General features: G+C 50.6%; 1 protein-coding gene across 2 annotated transcripts; it reads right to left on the minus strand.

Moving 5' to 3' along the window:
• Positions 1-1,440: 1,440 nt before the first annotated feature.
• On the minus strand, positions 1,441-20,069 carry Sdr42e2 (short chain dehydrogenase/reductase family 42E, member 2). Of its 2 annotated transcripts, XM_059251303.1 has the most exons (12): positions 20,015-20,069; positions 19,320-19,504; positions 17,653-17,748; positions 15,651-15,708; positions 14,888-15,006; positions 14,265-14,340; positions 11,473-11,555; positions 9,720-9,857; positions 8,677-8,742; positions 6,216-6,279; positions 5,388-5,461; positions 1,441-2,552 (listed from the first exon to the last, which is right to left on the minus strand). In XM_059251303.1, the coding sequence occupies exons 1-12, from the start codon at positions 20,067-20,069 to the stop codon at positions 2,298-2,300; spliced, it is 1,269 nt and encodes a 422-aa protein (XP_059107286.1). In that variant the 3' UTR covers positions 1,441-2,297. The 2 variants fall into 2 exon arrangements, with proteins under 2 accessions (XP_059107286.1, XP_059107282.1); XM_059251299.1 differs by having other exon boundaries at positions 19,320-20,069.

Consider the following 20,069-nt stretch of genomic DNA (forward strand, 5'->3'; position numbering starts at 1 on the left):
AGTAAAACGGAAGAAGCCGCCCTGTCTCTAGCCTGGTTCACAAACCTCTTTCTTGACCAATTCTCTTCCCTTAAAAACAAAACACAAAGCAAAACAAAACCCCTCCCCCTTTTCAGGGTCTGGGACTCCATGCAAATTCCCAACAGGGGGTTTGGGTCTTAGTTCATACTTCGAGGGTCTCTGCCAAGGGCAAAGATGGTTATGCGTGACCTGAGTTAGAGACTGGCCCATCCGGGTCTGGCTGACACCCATTAATCTCTATTGGTGGAAAGATGTCAGGTGACTAGGGAGGGCTGGGCTGCTGGGGTGAAACTCCACGTAGGAATGCCAATCTTGAGGTCTCAGCTTTATTTATTCTCCTACGTGGTCTGTAGGCTTGGTTTAGTGGCCCCCCCAATGCTTTATTTATCCAACAACTACTCTGAGCCAGAAACCCAGCTCGCGGTGAGGTTTCAGGAGAGAACAAGACAGGTATGCCGAACATCATCATTTAGTTACACATGAGTCATGCTCTGCACTGCAGTGTCCTTACCTGGCTCTGGGAACAAAGAGGTGACATTTAGCTGGACCTGAAATTGGACACTGAAGGTGGGAGAAAGATTTCCAGAAAACCCAGAGGCCAGTAAGAGCCTGGAGAGCTGGAGGGGCTGTGGAGGCAGTTAGGGTCACTGCGTGGAGGAAGAGTGGACGGAGAGCAGATGAGGTAGTGAACACCACGTTCAGGCTTTGAACTCAGAGGGCAATGGGAAGCCGTGAACGGGTTTCAGGATGTCGAGTGGCACGTTCTAGTTTGGGATTCATAAAATCCAGCAGGGGCGTTCAGTCCTGTCAGAGAAAGGACAGTGTAACACGGTGGTGGCAGTTAGAATCGAAGGGGTGGGAAAGAGACATTTGGAAGTAGATATTACAAAACTCGCGGATGAAAATGCCTTGAAGAATACATCCTTCCTTAAGTTGTTGTCGGGGTATTTTATCATAGCAACAGTTAGAGTAAGAATGATGGCCACCTCAAATGGCCTGAGATTTGTAGGGAGGTAGACCCCAGAGTTCAACCCCAGACCCGGGAACAGTCAGGCTGCAACCGACATAGCCATGCGGCACCTTTCCCACAGGGCCTAGGGAAACGCAGCTACAGTGCAGTAACCCTTACCCTCTGATACTTCAAGCTAGTCCTGGCCTCATCTTTAAATTGACAGTGACAAATCCTCCTGCAGGAGTGGCTTTAATAAAGAAATAAAGCCGTACAAATGCAAGTTCCTGCAGGTGCTGGGCACTAACAGAGAGAAATGACTACTATTGATTTAAAAAATACATATACACACATAAAATTCTGCCGAGTGTATTTTAAAACTCTTACACAGTCTTCCTTATTTACCAGACACACACTGTGAGGGACACCACCTATGAAGGTTGACTAGTGAGTGCCTTCTCTTCCCTCCACCGCAGGAACGACATCCTGATTCCACGCACAAGAACACAACTCTAAATCATAAAATATGATCAGCCAAACTCTTATTTTGTCTACTACATTGGTACCTTTATGAGACATTCAATTTTCTTTTGCAATTTTTTTTTCCCTTGCCCCTTCTGGTACTGAAACCTTTTACTGTGCTGAGTCATTTCCACTCATTAACCGAGAACCCAAAGATACCAAGTTGGGCTGGGTATCCCTCCCCAGCTAATCAACACACAAATCTGTGTAAAAATCAGGACAAACTCAAAGAAGCCATGGCAGGGGAGGAGGTCCACTGTCCCCAGAAGCAGCAGAAGACAGGTCCAATTCTAGACTCTACCAACCAGAACTCATCCACTTAGACAAACGGCGAAAACCCGGCTGGAAGGGAACAGAGCGAGAGGGAGGAGTAAGGTCTGTCCTAAAGAAGCAACCGCATTGGAGCTTCAGCGTACGGGTGGAGGCAGAAGGGGCGAAACCAGAGCAGGAAAAACCGGGAGATACACGGAGGAGAGGGCTGGAATGGCTAGGAGCCTGGAAATGGCTGGGAAGGAGAAGCAGGCTAGGAGGCTGGGACTTCATCAACCGCCTCGCCCAGCCCAGGAGAAGAATAAAAAGTTGGATTAGGAAGCCAAAGGTAGGGAAATGTGGCTGAGACTCGGGGGGCGGAGCAGAGAAAGTGAGCCCAAACACGAGGACTAATACAAGCCTAGAGGGTGGAGCCGGGGCGTGGCCAGCAATGGGGGCGTGGCCAGGACGTAGGGGCGAGCCTAACTCAGGAGGTCAAAGCCAAGCACAAGCTCAGAGAGCCATACGTGGGCGAGGCCGGGGATCGGAGGCGGGATCACAGGTGTTGCACTGCGGTCTGCAAAGGCTGCAACCCTAGGAAGTGCAGGGTCAGGCCCAGCAGGCCGAGCAGCCCCAGAAGCAGGAGCAGCAGCCGCAGGAGCGTCAGCGTGGTGAAGCCACGGGGCTGCTGGGTCGTGGCCTGCACATATCGCTCCACTGCGTCGGCGAAGCTGAACTTGTCTGGCGCGTAGCCAAGCTGAGCGCGGGCCTTGGCAATCTGGAAGGTGTGCGTCACGGCCACGCTGAGCACCTGTGGGCGAGGCGGAGCAGTGGAGGGCCGGGCTAGTGGGAGGGGAGAGCATCCTCGGCCTTGTTGACCAAAAGGATAGGGGGAGGGCAGCTTGTTTCTCTGTCAACACTAGGATTTAAAAAGACTGGCCGCTGCGTCTTGTTCCTACCGATGCCTCCCTGGGGGAGGGCAGGGGAAACCTTCCTTTCTAAGATCTTTTTCCTGGAGGGCGCCGCCTCCTGGATGCCCTTTCTAGATCTCATCCTCCGGCCTTGCTAAATTCTCATCCTGTTTAATACCTCGTCTCTGCTGCTCTTCCCAGCCTAGCGCTGTTCTGGACCTCTGGAGGCCTTTAGATGCATTTTTGAACACCGGGAGAAGCCGGAAGCCTCCTGCCTGTAATGGGGAGCGGTTCTCCAGAAAAACATCTCCAAGGAAGGATGTTGGCTTCCTTTTGCCAGCCCAATACCAATTGTAGCGGGCAGGGCCTCCAGAACAGCCTTCCAGCCCTCCCAGCTGCTTAACTAAGTGTCCCTAAGAATTCAGTTACGCCTAATGATTCCTCTTTAAGTCTGAGCTGCATTTCCCCTGCTTCCAGTTGGCCTCGGGCCCACCTGCTTCTAGGGTAATAATAAATGATAGCTATCGATTATAGAATTCCCACTCTGCTTGGTGTGGGCCCTTTATATAATTTTGTCCTCCGAGATGACACTATTTCCTCTTTCCATAATTGGAAATTGAAGACCAGAGGTTGAGTGACTTGCCCAGGGTCACATAGAAGAGCCACTTCCTAGGCCATATTCTTTGTCATGCTGGGGTCTGGAGATGCCCTCCCACCTGGCCTTTTATTCTTCTCTAGCTGGACATTGGCTGTGTGATTCTCACATGGCACAGACACGCCCTTGGGGCCAAGCACTGGTCCAGGGACCCTAATGAGGGAAGCAGAGACCAGTTCTTGCTCCCCTTGCCCCAGATAGAACAGTCAGCACTTGGAGCAATGCAGGTTAGTAAATATCCTAAAACCAACCGAGCACCTCTTCCATGGGGACATAGCTGTGAGCTACGCAAGCAGGTCCTGGCACAGTGTTCTCAGAGGTCAGGCTTAGCAGTGACCTCACAGTGGCAGTGCATGCTGGGCAATTCCTCCTCCCGTCCCAGCGTAGCTCTTATCACCGTGCTAAGCTGCCTGGTTTCTGGAACATCTTCCTCTTTAGACTGTGAGCTTCCTGGGGTAAGGACCAAGTCTTCTTACCTCTAGTGTTCAGTGCGGTGCCTGGCACACAGTAGGTGCTCAAGGAATAGAAAGGTTCCTAAAAGCTGGAGAGCTAATTGGTGTCTCACAGACTGACCAGCAGAGGGCGACGGACCCACAGCCCCCAAAACTGCCTCAGATCCTGCGGCCTGGAGCCGACGAGTTAACCCACACGTGAGACAAGAGGAAGCCCGACTATGGGTAGTCTGCAGTGCTCCTGGCCACTGTTTTGCTCTTTGTTCCTAATGTGTTTTCCAAGGTAGTGCTGGAGCTTTAGGTCTGGGTTCAAATCCCATCGGTACCTTGTAAGTGAGTGATGATCCTGGGTAGGCAACGTCACTACGGATCTAATTTCCTCCTCTGTTCATGGGCAGGGCAATAGTTTCCAGCAGCAGGAAATATCAAATGACACTAAAGGACTGTCATTATCCTCCATCATTCTGGATGCTCAAAGGAACAATGGTGGGCAGTGCCTTCTCTGGAACATTCTCCCCCCACCACTTCCTTTCAGCTTAAGGAGAACTGGAGTTGGCATCCTGAAGCCAGTTCCAATGTGGTGTGATCTTGGGTAAGCCACTGATTTCTTTAGTGCCCAGTTTCTCATAGAGTGGAGAACATCATCTTTGTGCCCTTCCTAATTTAGCACTAGGAGGAATCAAATGAGAGATCCCAAATAACCTGTCACTTTACTGTTTACAGTCTACTTAAGACATCATCTTTAAAAAAAGTTTTTATATTTATTTTATATGTATTACTGCTTTATTTGCATGCATGTATGTACACTATGCACATGCCAGGAGAGGGTGTTAGATCCCTTGGGACTGGAGGTATGGGTGGTTGTGAGCTAGCATGTGGGTGTTGGGAATCAAACTTGGGTGCTCTGAAGAGCAGTAAGTACTCTAAAGTGATGAGCCATGTCTCCAGCCCCAAGATGTCCTCTTTTTGAATGGTACATGCTGAGCAAATATAAAACTATACATCAGCTGGGTGTGATGGTGTATACATTTCATCCCAGCACTCAGGAGGCAGAGGCAGGTGGATCTCTGTGAGTTTGAGACCAGCTTGCTCTATATAGTGAGTTCCAGGATATCCAGAACTGCATAGTGAGACACTGTCTCAAAGAAAAAAAAAAAAACAAAAAAACCCAAAATAAACTGTGCATCATAACTCTGAGAATAGTATAGAAGACACTTAATACATACTTATTGTTAAGTAAGCATGAATTATGAGCCTAGAGCCACTGGAGATTTGTGTGAGTATGCATGTGTATATTCAGAGTTGGGGTTCAAAAAAGTACCTGCTATGGACCCTGCCCTTGGGAGCCCCAGATATGGCTAGAAAATAAGCCACCTATGGCTGGAATAACAGCTATGAAGCTTGCATGGAGCAGTCCTCTGTTCAGTCTATAATACAGTCTGAGCAAAAACAGTTGGTAGGGAGCACAGTGGGTAGGGAGCATTATAAAGGAATGGGCTGTAGCTTTGGGCCTACATGGAAGGTTCTGAGATCTCAGAGAAGTATCTGTGGCAGGGTGTTCGGCAACAGTGGAGATGTGGAGGGGAGGAGAAAGGCTCCGGGCTAGGACTCCCCAGCAGCACACTTACCTCACTGCGGGTGAGTAGTGGGGGGACGGTGCAGATGGGCCTCAGGGCCAGGTGCAGGTACTCCATCAGTGCAGCTGTGGGAGAGGGCAGACGAGAGGGAGGGACCCTCAGGACAAATCCATTGGGGGCATTGTTTGCGTTGCTAGGGGGTCCCTTTACAAAGGTCACTGGATTCCTTCAGGTCAGCAGCATCTCTGGAAGAGCAGCCTTAACCTCTTAACCTCTGAGCTGTCTCTCCAGCCTGCCCACTTGCATTCTTATGGGAAGGCCAGCAGAGGGCAGCAGCAGGACACGCTATCTTGGTGGGGTGGGAGAGGGGAGTGGGAGCAGATACTGATGTGCGGGTGGAGGGGGAGAATCCAAGGTCCCAGCCTCCATACATCCCAAAGAAGCCCTGGCATCAGGGTGACCTTGGAAGAGGGGGAGCCTCAGGGCTCCCTCTGCCCCACCAGGCAGCATGCCTTCCAGCACAGGTCTAGGTGTCAAGGCTGCCCCTCTCCCCCTCCCTGCACCACTTCAGGCAGGTCTCAGAGCCTCAGCCTCCTCTTTTACAGTAGTTACAGTCATACCAGCCTTGCCAGAGGCTCACGTTTAAGGGGGCAGGCCTATGATGAGTACATCTGCACAGCTGTGGTGATACAGAGACAGGTGTTCCTCTGAGTGCGGGGTCAGGCTGGGTGCACCTGCCCAATCTATTTAAATTCCATTACTCCTGCGTGCCTCCCTGGCCTCATCACAGTCCAGGCCCTGAGTTACCAATAATGTAAAACACACATGTTGTGTGTGTACCTGGCATACAGGAGCTTCAATACCCATGCTGTTCCTTACCTGTCAGATAAACACAGGAAGTTGGTACCCAGATCCAGGGCTGACTGTACCCCAGCTTCTCAAACTGCAAGGGAACATGGTCTGACGTGAGAACTGGTTGTTTAGGGACTGGCTGGTGAGGAAAGATCCCTTGTTTCCCATATCCTGGCTGGCAGGGGACCCCACCAGCCCAGAGAGACCCCCAAGCCCACACTAGTCTTATTTTTCGAGACAGGGTCTCTCTATATAGACCAGGCTGGCCTCAAATCATAGAGATCTGCCTGCCTCTACCTCCTGGGTGCTGGAATTAAAGGCGTGCACACTCTGCTTGGGATAGTGAAGGTGATCGTTTCCACACCAGTCTAGAACTGAGATCCAGTTGGTCAGGATAACTCAAGTAGTTAAAACATAGGACAAATCTTTTTCTTTCGTGTGTGTGTGTGTGTGTGTGTGTGTGTGTGTGTGTGTGTGTTTTCAGGATGCACATGCAGTGATACCATATGGAGGTCAGAGGACAACTTGCTGCAATCAGTTCTCTACTTCTACCATGTGGGTCCTGGGGATTGAACTCAGGTTGTCAGGCTTGGCAATGGGATTCTACCTGCTAAGCCATCTCTTTTAACTTAGACTCTTTCACATCATATAATTTTTACTATGGCCACCCACACCTGAACATGTTCCCAGGCCCTTAAGTAGAATCTGATTTTTTTTTCTTCCAGAATTGACTGTACCATTAAAGAAAAATAGATAAAACCCAGCAAGTGGGTGGAAGGCAGGAGACTCAGGAAGAAACGGGCTGGCAGGGGATGAATGGAGCTGTCCACCTGCATAAAACCTTTCCAGGTCACAGCCAAACCAACAAAGGCTGGCAGGCTGCAGAGAATGGGAGCCCTCCCCGACTGCTGAGGAGAAAGGAATCCCGCAGTCTCTGGAAAAAGTCTGGAAGTTCTTCAATGAAAAGTTAAACCTGGAGTAACCATTTAGCCCAGAAACTCCATGCAAGTACACAATCCAGCAGGGATGCTCCCTGACCAGCCAGCCTAGTCTACTTAGTGAGCGCCAGGATAGGGAGAGACCCTGTCTCAAAAGACAGGTAAACAGTGCCTGAGGAACAGCACCCACAGTTGTCCTCTGACCTCCACAAGCATGTGTACTCACATACATGTGCACTTGTATACACAAGTGCAAGTGCACACATACACACGTACATTAAAGAAAAAAAAGGAATGAAATCTTGACCTGATACACAGTCACAACACACATCAACCTTGAAAATTAAGTGGGGAAGAAGCCAGACACAAAGGGTCACTTATCCTATGAGTTCATTCATGTAAAATACCTATGAGGTAGAGGTAGGGTGGGGTACACAGGGCTGTATTGCTAACAGGTACAGGCTTGTTTTGCTTATCTGAAGACGAAGACCTGCTTTAAAGTTAATTATGGTGATGGTTGTGTAACTCTGAATATGATTAAAAAAGGAAAACCATATTGAATGACATCCTTCCCATAGGTGAACTGCATAGCTTGTAAGCTACATCTCAATAAAAGTGCTTTTTTTTTTTTTTTTTTTTTTTTTTTTTGGTTTTTCGAGACAGGGTTTCTCTGTGTAGCTTTGCGCCTTTCCTGGAACTCACTTGGTAGTCCAGGCTGGCCTCGAACTCACAGAGATCCGCCTGGCTCTGCCTCCCGAGTGCTGGGATTAAAGGCGTGCGCCACCACCGCCCGGCAAAAGTGCTTTTTAATTCAGAAAATTAAAAACAAGACAACTTTCCACGTATGGGTGTTTTGCTTGTATGTATGATTGGTGCTCATGGAGGCCAGAAGAGGGCATCAGATCCTCTGGAACTGGTGTTAGAGACAGTTGTGAGCTGCCGTGTGGGTGCTGGGACTTAAACCCAGGTCCTCTGGAAGAGCAGCCAGTGCTCATAGGCACTGAACTGTCTCTCCAGCCCCTCAAAGCGCTCTTTAAATGGAACAAACTAGAGCTGTCATTGGCACAGCGGTACAAGACAACCGCTCCGCCTTTAGCCTGGGCTTCTGTGCTCACTTTCCACACAGGGCTGGTCCATAGGTCTGTGGGTTGCTGAGAGAGGACAGGTTTTTCAGAGGCTCTTCTCTCCAGGCGCTGGTGACCTTCTACATACCTGCCTAGGGATTACAATCAAACCCTGCCTTTCAGTGGTAGACCACTTGCTTTAGCATGGGCCCTGGGTTCCACTGAAAAAAGAAATAACAGAAGACTCACGTGGCCAGAATCACGTAAATCAGGAAGCTTGGAAGAGGTCTGTGACAAAATCAGGGAACGCATGGTATCATAAAGGGGCAGCCACAACCCAGCTTCAGCTATACCCAAAGCCACTCAGGCACGCCGCTGCCAGGGCTTCCTAACGTAGACTCTTGGATTTGGGAGGTAGGAAAGGATTTGAGGATAGACGATGGGATTTTGGAGTCTTGCTCTGGGTTGGGAGATCAGAACACCTACCAGTGGGGCCATCCACTCAAAGAGGTTGACGCTGTCCCCATCATTGATGTAGTACGCCTGCCCACTCTGGGGGTGACAGGAGAGAAGGGGTGTAGTCAGATGTCTGCCCACAGCCTGACTCCACCCTTTCTCATGGCTCCCAGCTGCTTCTGCAGCCCTCTTGTCCTCTTGAGCAGTTCTGGGGACAGGCCTGGGCAACACCTTAGTAAGGGCTGTAACTGGTTTGGCCCAAATGATGATATTCTAGAGAGATGTTGATGATGTGGGCCAGTTGTCTGTCAATCTGACCATCTGACTGTGGAAACAACGGATCCCCCAAAGAGACAGGGATTTCTTCAGGAATCTCATGCTGGAGAAACAAAAGGACCTCAGCCAGAGGGGAGCTTATCTCCCTTTGATTCCGTCATAGCAGCTTACAGGTGAGCCAAGCCCACTCAAGGATGATCAGTGGTGGACAGGACCATACTTTGACCAGGACTGCCAAGATGTGCATATTCCTGGGACTCTATTAAACTTTAATATCACTCAGGATTCCAAGACAGACTGGGTCCTTTCATCCTTCTTCCCCCTTTTTACTATTGGCTGTTGGGTTTGGTTTGGTTTCTCTACACAGCCTGGTCCTGGATCAAACTCACAGAGATCCGCCTGGCTCTGCCTCCCGAGTGCTGGGATTAAAGGCCTGTGCCAACACTGCCTGACCTAATTTGACTCTTTTAATTGGCTTCTAAAGGAGCGATTGAACTTGGCTTCTTGGGGTGCAGATTGTGGCCCCAAGTTTGGTAACAGGGCGACCACTCTGACAAGCTGTGTGACTTTAATGGACTCATTCAACCTCATTGTACTTCAGTTTCTTCAGTACTTCCGTGAAGACTGTGATCCATTCCAGTCTGTAGCTGTGATGTCACAGGGTCACTGTGGAAGAGTTAATTATGTTCTCTGAAGCTTCTACCCAACCCAGTGACCCTGGGACTCCTGAGACATGATTCTCCTTGCCTGCAATCTGCGGGGGTGGGAGGTGGGCAGGGATGTCACAGGACACTCACAGCCACATAGCCCTTAGCCGCGGTGAGGGCCTCAGCCGCCAGCATGTGTGCCTGCACCAGATTCTGCACATGGACCCAGTTCATGCGCGTCCTGCGATCCCCAAACCGGAACATGAACAGTCTCTTCTTGATGTGGTTCTGGTGCGGGGGAGAGGACAGTGCAAGCTCACCTGGCTGGTTTTACACTCTATATACATGCTCACAGCTTCCAATCAATAACAGGCTAGACTCCAACTCCCATGTCCCAAGTCCTTGGGACATCTCTGCTTGCTTGTCTCACAGGTGACCTTGGGCCACCTTTGACCTTCCCTGACTTCTCTCATACCTCACACTCAAAGCACTTGTAAACCCAGCTGCCCCAACTATTACATCTGTTCCGAATCCAACCGACTTTCTGCCCCACTACCACCCTCTCTCTCGCCTTGGGAACTCGAGCAGTTTCTTAGCCGTCCATCTACCCTGCACAGCCATATCTGGCCCTGTTCTGGTGACTACAGAGGCACACGGGCTGTGATGATGAACACAGACACGCTGACAAGGTCCCAATGCCCCTCTAGCCCTGGCCCAGCCAAACTACAGCTTTCTCTCCTACTGACCCCCTCTCCTGCTTGTGCTGCCGTGACCCCAGGGCTGTCTGTGTACTCCTGGAAAGTCTGAGAGATGCCCCGTGTCTGGAGGCTCTTCCTCCAAAAGCCTGTTTGACACACCTGGCTCCTTCCTCCCTGGGAGGCTTAAAACCTGGCTTTCTCCAAGCGACTTGCCCGACTTCCCCCGGGAACCCAATTCCCTCACCCCACCCATTTTTCTTTTCTCCCTTTGTGCCTGGCACTTTCCAACACTCTTTATACTTCAACACTGAATCTACTTGAGTCTATTTCCTGGGGTGAGAACAGAGGCCACACCAGGGCAGGGTTGTCTTCTGTGTTTGCTGATCTGAACAGTACCGAGCACACAGCCGTCGTTCAATTGAGTATGTAAGTGGTGAAAAGCCACTGTAGTTAACCCGTGGTCATTTAAGAACTCCACAAAGGAATATTTGAAGCAGCAGGCCAGAACAGCACTCGCCAGATGACCTTCAGTGGCTCCCTGTGGCCTTGCATTCCCCATTAGTTCTAGTCTTTGGGACCTCTTGCTGATGACGACATTAACCGTGACCTTCTTCACATCTAGGGTCATGCTCAAGGTGCTCCTTTACCTGGCATTTGCTTTCTCTAATCACCACAGCTCATCAGAAAAATCCCTTTTCCTCCTTCCAAACACCGTAGGCATCCCTTCCTCCAGGAAGTCCTCCTGGGTCCCCCCTGCCAGGCCCATTTTCTCTTGCATCTTTCTACTCAGCCTTCACTATGCTGAAGCTATGACTGTGCGGTCTGTCTTCCCGACCAGGTTGTGAGGACACTGGGGCCTAGAGCCCCCTTGCAGCTGTATTCTAGAGTTTTCTGGCATGAAGAACCTTCCCTGGCAGCCTGAGATAAACTGTTCAGCCCTTGGGGTACCCACATGAAGGTCTCTCTGGTGTCATGGCTTTCTTTCTCCCTGACTTGAACAGAGGCCTGGCTGGCATACTGGGAACTTTGACCCTGGTAGGTCTGAGGACTATGAACTTGTAGGCATCAGGGTGACCTCCCAGCATAGAGAGTCTCTGCCTGGGGACATTGCCCCTAGACAGATGCAATCCATGGTCCAGTCAGTATGCACACCACATCAACCTGACTTTTCTGCCTCTGGTCCTAGGAAGGCTGGGAGGACCTACCGCCACCCGGGGCAGGTGTCTCTGTTCTTCAGGGCCATAGATCCCTGGGGGACGGAGCACACAGGTGCGGAGGGTGCCTCCTCCTAGGACACAAGAAAGGGTGGTCAGGGGCCTGCAGAGGAGTGATACATGGAGCTCGGGAGCCCACAGCACATGAGGATGGGGAGCTCAAAGCTCCTTATTTAGCATGGAATGCCCAGCATAGATACTCTGTGCCTCCAGCAGCCCAATTTCTTTGGGGATCGCACCCACCTCCCCACAACCCGCAGAGGTCCTTAAAGGTGGTATCCTTAGATATTCTTACCTGGAAGTGACTCTTGGCATCATCGGAATTAAGATCACAAACCCTGAGGGCACTGGCCCTAAGCTCCTGCCAGCCACGGCCCTGGAGCTATTCATGACCTGTGTGCTTCCTAAAGCAGGTGGCTGTTCTTTCTGCAGATCTGTTTTCCAGGCACTTTCATTATATGCTCCCTTTCCCCGTGAATAAGCCAGGGCCAGAACCTTCCATCTTTACCAAACACCCCTCCCTTTACAATGAAGCCCAGAGTCATGGATGATAGAGTGGTCCCCAAAAGATCTGTCTACATTCTAGGACTTGCCAGTGTGGCTGTTTGGAAAGGGGCCTTCAAGCTTGTAATTAATGATATTGGTGAGTTAAGATCGTTGTAGATCTTCAGCTGGGTCTAATCCAATTACAAGTGTCTTAGAGAGATCAGCAGAGGAGACAGGCCACAGGAAGGTAGAAGCAAGGACTGGAGTTTTGCAGTCATGAGCCAAGGGTCACCTGGGGCCACCTGAAGCTGGAGGAGACAGAGGGCCCCTTCTCCAGAGCCTTCAGAGAGGGAGTTCTACCTGCTAACACCAGCTAACCCCAGGATTCCAGGCTCTAGCTTTTAAACGGCAAGAGAATGTCCTAAACCACTACGGGAGTTGCAGGATACTAACACAAGCAGGTGCAAGAAGATACAGCACCTGACAAGGCCCTGTGACCTACTTATTAGGACTCTGGCACTCAGCTCAAGTGAGAGCCATCTCAGGACTAGCCTGGATCTCAGGCCTCTGTAATCACCCCTGGTGACCACGGTCAGCCTCCTGGAAGGCAGATGTTGTCTGAGCTTTTCTGTAGCCTTACAGCTAAGTTTAAACTCTGGGTCCCTGGGGGCATGGTGGAGGGAGGTCAGGTTGCAGCCAACAGTGGCCTGTGGGACACTGGGTAACCACGTCAGAGAGGGGCAGGCCTAGGGTATCCATGACTCTTTGGAGCATTGAAAGCTGGGGATGTGCATATAAATAATTCCCAGCCAGAGGATTAGGTGTCTGGCCTGGCGGTAGGTGACGGGGCTGTGCCCTGGCAGAGAAGGGAATTCAACTGCATCAGATCAAATCCTGGGGGAACACAGTGGATGTGCACCCCAGGATCAGGGGTCAAGGACTGACAGACTAAGTCATGAAAGCAGGGATATTGTAGGGGAAAGAGCCCACATGTAGGGACCTGGTTCGCTGCCTCTAGAGTAGCACAGTGAGTGAGGCCTGGATTCTGGGGCTAAGACTCCCCTGGGCTTCAAAGTTCAACTGCTCGGTGCTGTGTGACTTTGAGCAAAGCCAGCTAACTGGCCTCTGTTTCCTCCGTGTAAACTAGAATCTATAATTCCAAGCCTCTCTTGTTCTCCAAACCCGATGGGTTCCCACCTTTGTTTGTCTTTTCCAGTGCTACTAGAGAGGTTGAACACAGGGCTTCATGCTAAACAAACTTTCTACCTCTGAGCTATATCCTGCCCCCCCCCCCTTTTTAAAAAATTTTTTGTTTATTTGAGGCAGGGTCTTGCTATATAGCCCAGGCTGGCTTTGAACTCACTCTGTAGTCCAGGCAAGCCTTGAACTTGTGATCTTGCTGCTTCAACTTTCTAAGTAGATAGTATGTAAGGACTTTGTCACCAGACCCAGGCAGATAAATTTCTCTCTTCTTTTCTTTTTTCTTTTTCTTTCTTTTTTTTTTTTTTTTTTTTTTTTTGAGACAGGGTCTATGTAGTTCTAGCTGGCCTTGTCTCATGATCCGCCTGCCTCTGCCTCCCGAATGTTAGGATTAAAGGTGTGTGCCACCACCTCTAGCCTGGATAGATAATTTTGACAATAAAGGGAAACCCTGTTGGCTGGTTTCTTTTAGTTCTAAACTTTAGAAAGACAGTAACAATGATTTCTGGCAAGCAAATTGTCTGAATGGGTTTGGCTCCTGTGTGGAAGACCAGGGATGCCTAAACTCCACCGCCTCACTCAGGGATGATATGGAGTGAATGAACCTTTGCATATGGAATTAGCATGCAAAACAGGGCCTGACATGAAGAATGCACGAAAGTGTGGGCTGTTCCTATTTGATGATTGCTTCTCTGTAGCCCGAGGAGAGAATGCAGAGAGACAGCTGAGGTGGGTGTCTCCAGGAAGTTTCAGTGCAGAAGCCTCTCTCTTGCATGATTCCCTCCAAAGAGGTGTAACTCCTTACACATTCGTAATGCTCCAGACTGCCCAAACTAAATCCATTCCCATAAGACAGCAGAGACAGCAAGTGTCAGGCTATCTCAGTCTTTTCCTCACCAGACTGCAAGCAGGAGATCTGACTGTCCAGGCTGTGTCCTGGTCGGGGAGGCACACGCAGGTACTCAGAACACATTGAAGGACAAAGGCCCAGACCATGCGGAGATGTTACTTGGAAGGATATAGGGCCTCAGACACACAATCATAAGAGGCAGCAGGGGACAGGCATGCTTGTTATAAGCAGGCCCCATGGTACTCACCTAGGAGAGGTGTCCCATTGGCCATGAGAGTCAACTGATCAGCAATGGCTTTGGTTCGAGAGTAGTGGTCCATGTGCTGCCAGGGGACAAGGAAAACACAGTCATCATGATGGGCTCATGATGTTGATGGCAATGCTGGCCCATCTGGGCTTAGTCTACCCCATGGCTGCATAATCCTGACTCAGGGAGGCACCTGCCAGTCTGCAACATCTGCCCTGTGACACTGATGTCAGATACAGGTTGGATGATGTGGTCCTATGTCATCCTTTAGTGTTCCTGTGACATCTTCGCATATAATCTCATTTCCTGCTCTCTACAAATCCCCTCCGTGGTGTTATCAGACTTAGATGAAGAACAGAGGTTCAGAGTATACGATAACTTGCACCATCACAGGGGTGAAAGGTGCCAGGCTGGGTGGGGCTCACGGCCAGGTCTATCTGATTTTGAAGCCTCCGAGGGCACGACAAGCTGGAATAGGAGACAGTTTATACCACTCAGCTCGGGAGTCCATCCTGCTGGGATGCACCCTGAGTTATAAGACAGACCTGGCTCTATCAACACCTGCCTTTGGGCAGACACTTCCCAGCCTGCCACCCTGCCCCATCTCCCCCAGAAGTCGGTACCTTGTCCAGGGGGAAGTATGGGACAGAGTCCTCATCGCCCTGCTCTATGGGCTTTCCGCCAAATGTCACGTTGACTGTGCTGGTGTACACGAGCCTTGGAACCCGCCGACGGACACAGACTGCAGGAGACACATGCACACCACATCAGACTGTGAGCAAGGAGCTGGCTAAGGAGGGGCTCAGAAGAGGCCTCTGTGGGCAAATCCACCCATTTCTACTCAGTCTTAATGTCCCACCCCATACCATCAGGGATCTCCAGAATCTAGAGCTACCTGGGAGGGAAAAGCCTCCCCCCTCAACTTGGGATGTGGGGGCCAGGGCTTCTTATTCTTCCTTCTGGTGTGCCTTTGGCCCCCTAGCCACTCGGTCAAGGGCAGGTAGGAAGAAAAGGCTAACTTGGTGGGACAGATAGAAAAGATGCCCTAGAGCTGGAGAAAGCGCAGCTCTAGGTTGGACACATCCCAAGGGCCCAACAGGATTCTTCTGTCTGATATTTCTGTGACCTTCCTCAGTGCCATCCTTAACCCTGGGACCCTAGACGTGCTAAGACTGTTGTTGATGCTCCCTACAGGGCCCTGAGCAGGTCTGTACACAGGGGAGATAGTCTGCCTCCCACTGGCTTCAGCTGGTACAGTCTAGGTAGGGCAGGGGGGGTCTTGCCTCTGATGCCCCCACCCCTACCCCCACCCCAGAGCTAAGCCAGTGGCAGGAGAAAGAGGAGGAGGGATCACACTGCAGGGCACACTGCACTCTGAGGGCTTACCATTAATCACTAGTCTGGTGCCTCCGACATTTATAGACTCAATCTGCTGTTTCTGTAGCTAGAAGACAAGAGGGAAATGGGAAGTCACATGCTGCCTTCTGCCTCGTGGCTGAGGCCACAGGCTGAGCTCAGGGTTAGCAGAAGTCATGCTGAAGGGTACTTGGAGCAGGGTGCATGGGCTGGCATGGAGTTTGGCACGGATAAGTAACTTCAAACGTGTTGGATCATTTTCTGCCCCCGCCCCCACCAAGTCTCCCCTTATCTGAGACAAATGTGGTGATGTGGCCATGCCCCGGAGGACACTGGAGTGTAAACAAAGAATGGGTCTGCAATGACAGGTTCCTGTGTGCCAGGCGCCCAGCAAACAGCACAACCCAGACCTCATTTAAAGCCACTGGGAAATGGGAGGTGCTGTGTTTACAAACGAATTTATTTATTTCTTTATTTTTCTTTGAGAGAGTGTATCTCATGTCACCCAGGCTGGCCTCAAACAAGCTATATAGACAAAGATGACCTGGAATTTTCTGATCCTCCTGCCTCCATCTGCCAAGTGCTGGGATTATAGGTGTGTGCCACCATATCTGGTTTATTGGTGCCGGGGATTCAACCCAGGGTGCATGCTGAGCAAGCCGTCTACCCACTGAGCTGCATCCCCAGCCCAAACTGTATTTATTCTTATCGTGGTGTTTTTTGTTGAACGGGGAAACAGCTACAAGGTTAAAAATAATTCAGACAGTAAAAAGTATACCCAGGGGCTGCAGAGATGGCCCCGTGGTCAAGGACACTGGCTGCTCTCCCAGAGGTCCTGGGTTATGTTCCGAGCACCCACATGGCAGCTCACAACTGTCTGTAAATCCAGTTCCAGGGGATCTGATGCCCTCTTCTGGCTTCCCCAGGCACCAGGCACACATGTGATGCATAGACATACCCGTAGGCAAAACACCCACACACATAAAACTCAAAAAAAAAAAAAAAAAACAAAAAAAAAAACTATCTAATGAAGAGGAAAGTGCCTTCACATTGCTGATGCCAAGTCTTCCTCTGCCCTCTCCAGAGGGAACTGCTAACGGCTTTGGATGTTTGTACGGAGAACCTGTACATCATTGTATACCCTTGTGCATGCAGCAAACATCTGACCTAGCTCTACAAATGTCACGTTTTGATTTACTTGTTTTTCATGTGCATGCATGTGTCCGTGTGTGTGAGGGCCGTGGTACACAGGTGGGGTTTAAAAGACAGCTGGTGGGAGTCAGCTCTTTCCTTCCACCGTGGGTCCTGGGGGTCAAACTGAGGTCATCAAGCTTGGCAGTAGGCACTTTTTTTTTTTTTTCTTTCGAGACAGGGTCACTCTATGTAGCCCTGGCTGTCCTAGAACTTGCTATGTAGACCAGGCTGGCCTCAAACTCACAGAGATATTTCTGCTTCTGCCTCCTGAGTGCTGGGATTAAAGGCAGTTGGTTGGGTCATCTTGCTGGCTCTTAGCTTTCCTCTTTTCTTTTTTAAGGTAAACGGGGAATACCAAACACTACTTTGAACGTTGGAGGTTGCCAGGGGATCCATACTTTGGAGTCCTCTCATTCTTTTGAACGGCTGCATAGAATTTCATGATATCCCTACTCTTATTCCAGTAACTAATGGACCACTGCATAATTCCTGGTGGTTTATTATTAAAAACAAGGCTATGGATATGGAAATAAGTATAATTTGAGTCAATGGAATACGTTTTGGTAGACGCTGCTGCAGTCAGTGTTCCCTAGAGTTTGTGACATAAATCATAGTGACTCCCTCCTTTCCAGATGAGGAAGGGACAGCTTGGAAAGGTGACCGGCCCTGGGTCACGCAGGTGGAAGGCACCAGAACTGGTGTTTGATGTCATGGGTGCCCAGTGCTTCTTTGGAGGAGGCAAGAACAATAAGACATACTTGGGCATCAGAGTGTGGTGGGTGGGGCAGGACTTGAACACCACTCTGCCTGGTTCTGGGTGTGTGTGTGGGAGTCTCACCTTCTCAGCCCCAGACATGCCATAGGAGGCCACGTGAAAGACACAGTCCACCCCCTGGAAGGCTTGGTACAGGGCTTCTTCATCTCGGACATCAGCCTGAAACAGAAGTGAGAGGTTCAAGTCCAAGGCAGTGACCCAGCCCAGGCCAAGCATCTGGTGGGCCAGGATTTAGCAGCTCCACAGAGCATCAGCAGGCGCTGCCCCCATTCATCTGGCTCTGGGGCCCAGGGCTGGCCTGGGGGTTTCATATGCACTATCTTATCGACTCTCTCCGAGCCCCTTGTAAAGTACATGTGATTACTGCCTCTTTCTGGGCATAAAGACGGGGGCTCAAGGGGGGGAACTAAAGCTTGGAAGTCTAAGAGCTGGAGCTGAGGATGCAGAATGGCCAAGAGAGTGAAAGTGCTTCCCAGCAAGCCTGAAGGCTCCTGGAATTCACAGAAAGCTGGGTGAGGTGGCCCGCATCTGTAATCCCAGCACTCCTGCGGAGAGACGGGAGGTGGAGATGAGAAAAATGCCTGGAAGCTCTGAGCCGGCCAGACTGGAGTGTGTAGAACAGAAGCAGAAACAAGAGAGGCCGGCCTCATCATGGTAGAGGGAGAGAACCAACTCTGGAGAGTTCTCCCCTGGCAAATGTATGACTGCACTCTCACACACATCACATGCACACACAGAAACACTCACATATACATCACATACATCACTCACACATACAAACATATCACACACACACATCACACCATGCACATCACACACATCACACATACACTCACATATACATCACACACATCACTCACACATACAAACATATCACACATACACATCACACCATGCACATCACACACATCACACATACACTCACATATATATCACACACACATACATCACACATATCACACATACACTCACATATACATCACACACATTACTCACACATACAAACATATCACACACTCTTGCACATCACACACATGCACATCACCCACATCACACATACACTCACATATACATCACACACACATACATCATACACATCACACATACACTCACATATACATCACACACATATTACTCACACATACAAACATATCACACACTCTTGCACATCACACACATGCACATCACACACACAAACATGAGTAATCATACATACACACATCACACACTTATCCTGCCCCCCCCACACTGATAACAAAAATCTAAAAATAAAGCCACGTGGTAGTGGTGAATGCCTCTCTCTAATCCCAGCACTCAGGAGGCAGAGGCAGGTGGATCTCTGAGTTCAAGCCAAGCCTGGTCTACAGAGTGAGTTCTAGGACAGCTAGGACTGTTTGTTACACAGAGAAACCGTGTCTCAACAAAATTAAAACTAAAACCAAAACCAAAACCAAAAAAAAATTTTTTTTAATAAAAATAATAAAGAATTGGAGCTAAATCTGACTCCAGAGCCCAAGATCTCAGACTCCACTGCGGGTTCACATCCTATGTGTCCACCTGAGCTCTGCCACCAGCACTGTCACCTCCGGCCCCGTCAGCACCAGCGCCGTCACCTCCGGCCCCATCACCTCCGGCCCCGTCACCTCCAGCACCAGCACCTCCAGCACCAGCACCTCCAGCACCGTCACTACCAGCAGCAGCCCCCCCCCCCATGATTCCCATCTCTGTACCTGGATAAACTCCGTCCCTGAGGGTAGTGGCCACTGGGGTCTGCGGAGGTCCAGCAAGATGACAGAAATGCCTCTTTTGGCCAGGCTGGAACCCAGGCTGAAGCCCAGGTAGCCTCCTCCTCCGGTTACCAGAACCTTCTGTCGGGGGGCCTGTGTGGGTTTGGCCTGAGTCTTCTGCTGTAGCGCTGGTTCTGGGGGCGTCACTGATTCACTGGGGTGAGAACCAGTCCCAGAGCCTCGTCTGGTCCCAGGCCCTGGGCCCAGCCCAGGTAATGGTGCAGCTCCTGGTCTAGGTACTGACTCGTTTACCAGCTGAGGTACTGGCCCAGCTCCTGGCTGAGGTACTGGCCCAGCTCCTGGCTGGGGTACTAACCCAGGTACTGACTCAGCTCCTGGCCTGGATCCAGACCTAGCTCCTGATCCAGGTAATGGTCCTGCTCCTAGCACAGGTCCCAGAGTAGCAGTAGGCCCTGAAGAAGCGCCAGGTACTAGCCCAGTCACAGAAACAGCACTAGGTCCTGGGCCAGAACCTGGAACAGCGCCAGGACCAGGTCCCGGTGCTGGAATAGCCCCAGGTCCAAGCCCAGACCCCAGAACAGCCCCAGGCCCTGGCTCAAGGCCTGACCCCGACCCTGAAGCAGACCCCAGGCCTGAGGCCCCTCCGCAGGCCTGGCAGACAGGGCAGCCCTTCTCGCCCTGGCCTGTAGCTCGACAGGTTTCTAGGGAGGAGCCTGCAGGGTTGGTCTTCAT

Source organism: Peromyscus eremicus, chromosome 1, assembly GCF_949786415.1.
Source record: "Peromyscus eremicus chromosome 1, PerEre_H2_v1, whole genome shotgun sequence".
Taxonomy (NCBI): domain Eukaryota; kingdom Metazoa; phylum Chordata; class Mammalia; order Rodentia; family Cricetidae; genus Peromyscus; species Peromyscus eremicus.

What these genes read in the sequence shown, in the direction of transcription:
- Sdr42e2 (XM_059251299.1), bottom strand. Translation starts at nt 20,069, where the DNA reads ATGAAGACCAACCCTGCAGGCTCCTCCCTAGAAACCTGTCGAGCTACA. An exon ending in CATACTTCCCCCTGGACAAG is followed by an intron (nt 14,341 to 14,887) that starts GTACCGACTTCT and finishes GTCCCCTGGCAG; the next exon opens with CACATGGACCACTACTCTCG. An exon ending in TTCCTGTGTTTATCTGACAG is followed by an intron (nt 5,462 to 6,215) that starts GTAAGGAACAGC and finishes CCTCTCCCACAG; the next exon opens with CTGCACTGATGGAGTACCTG.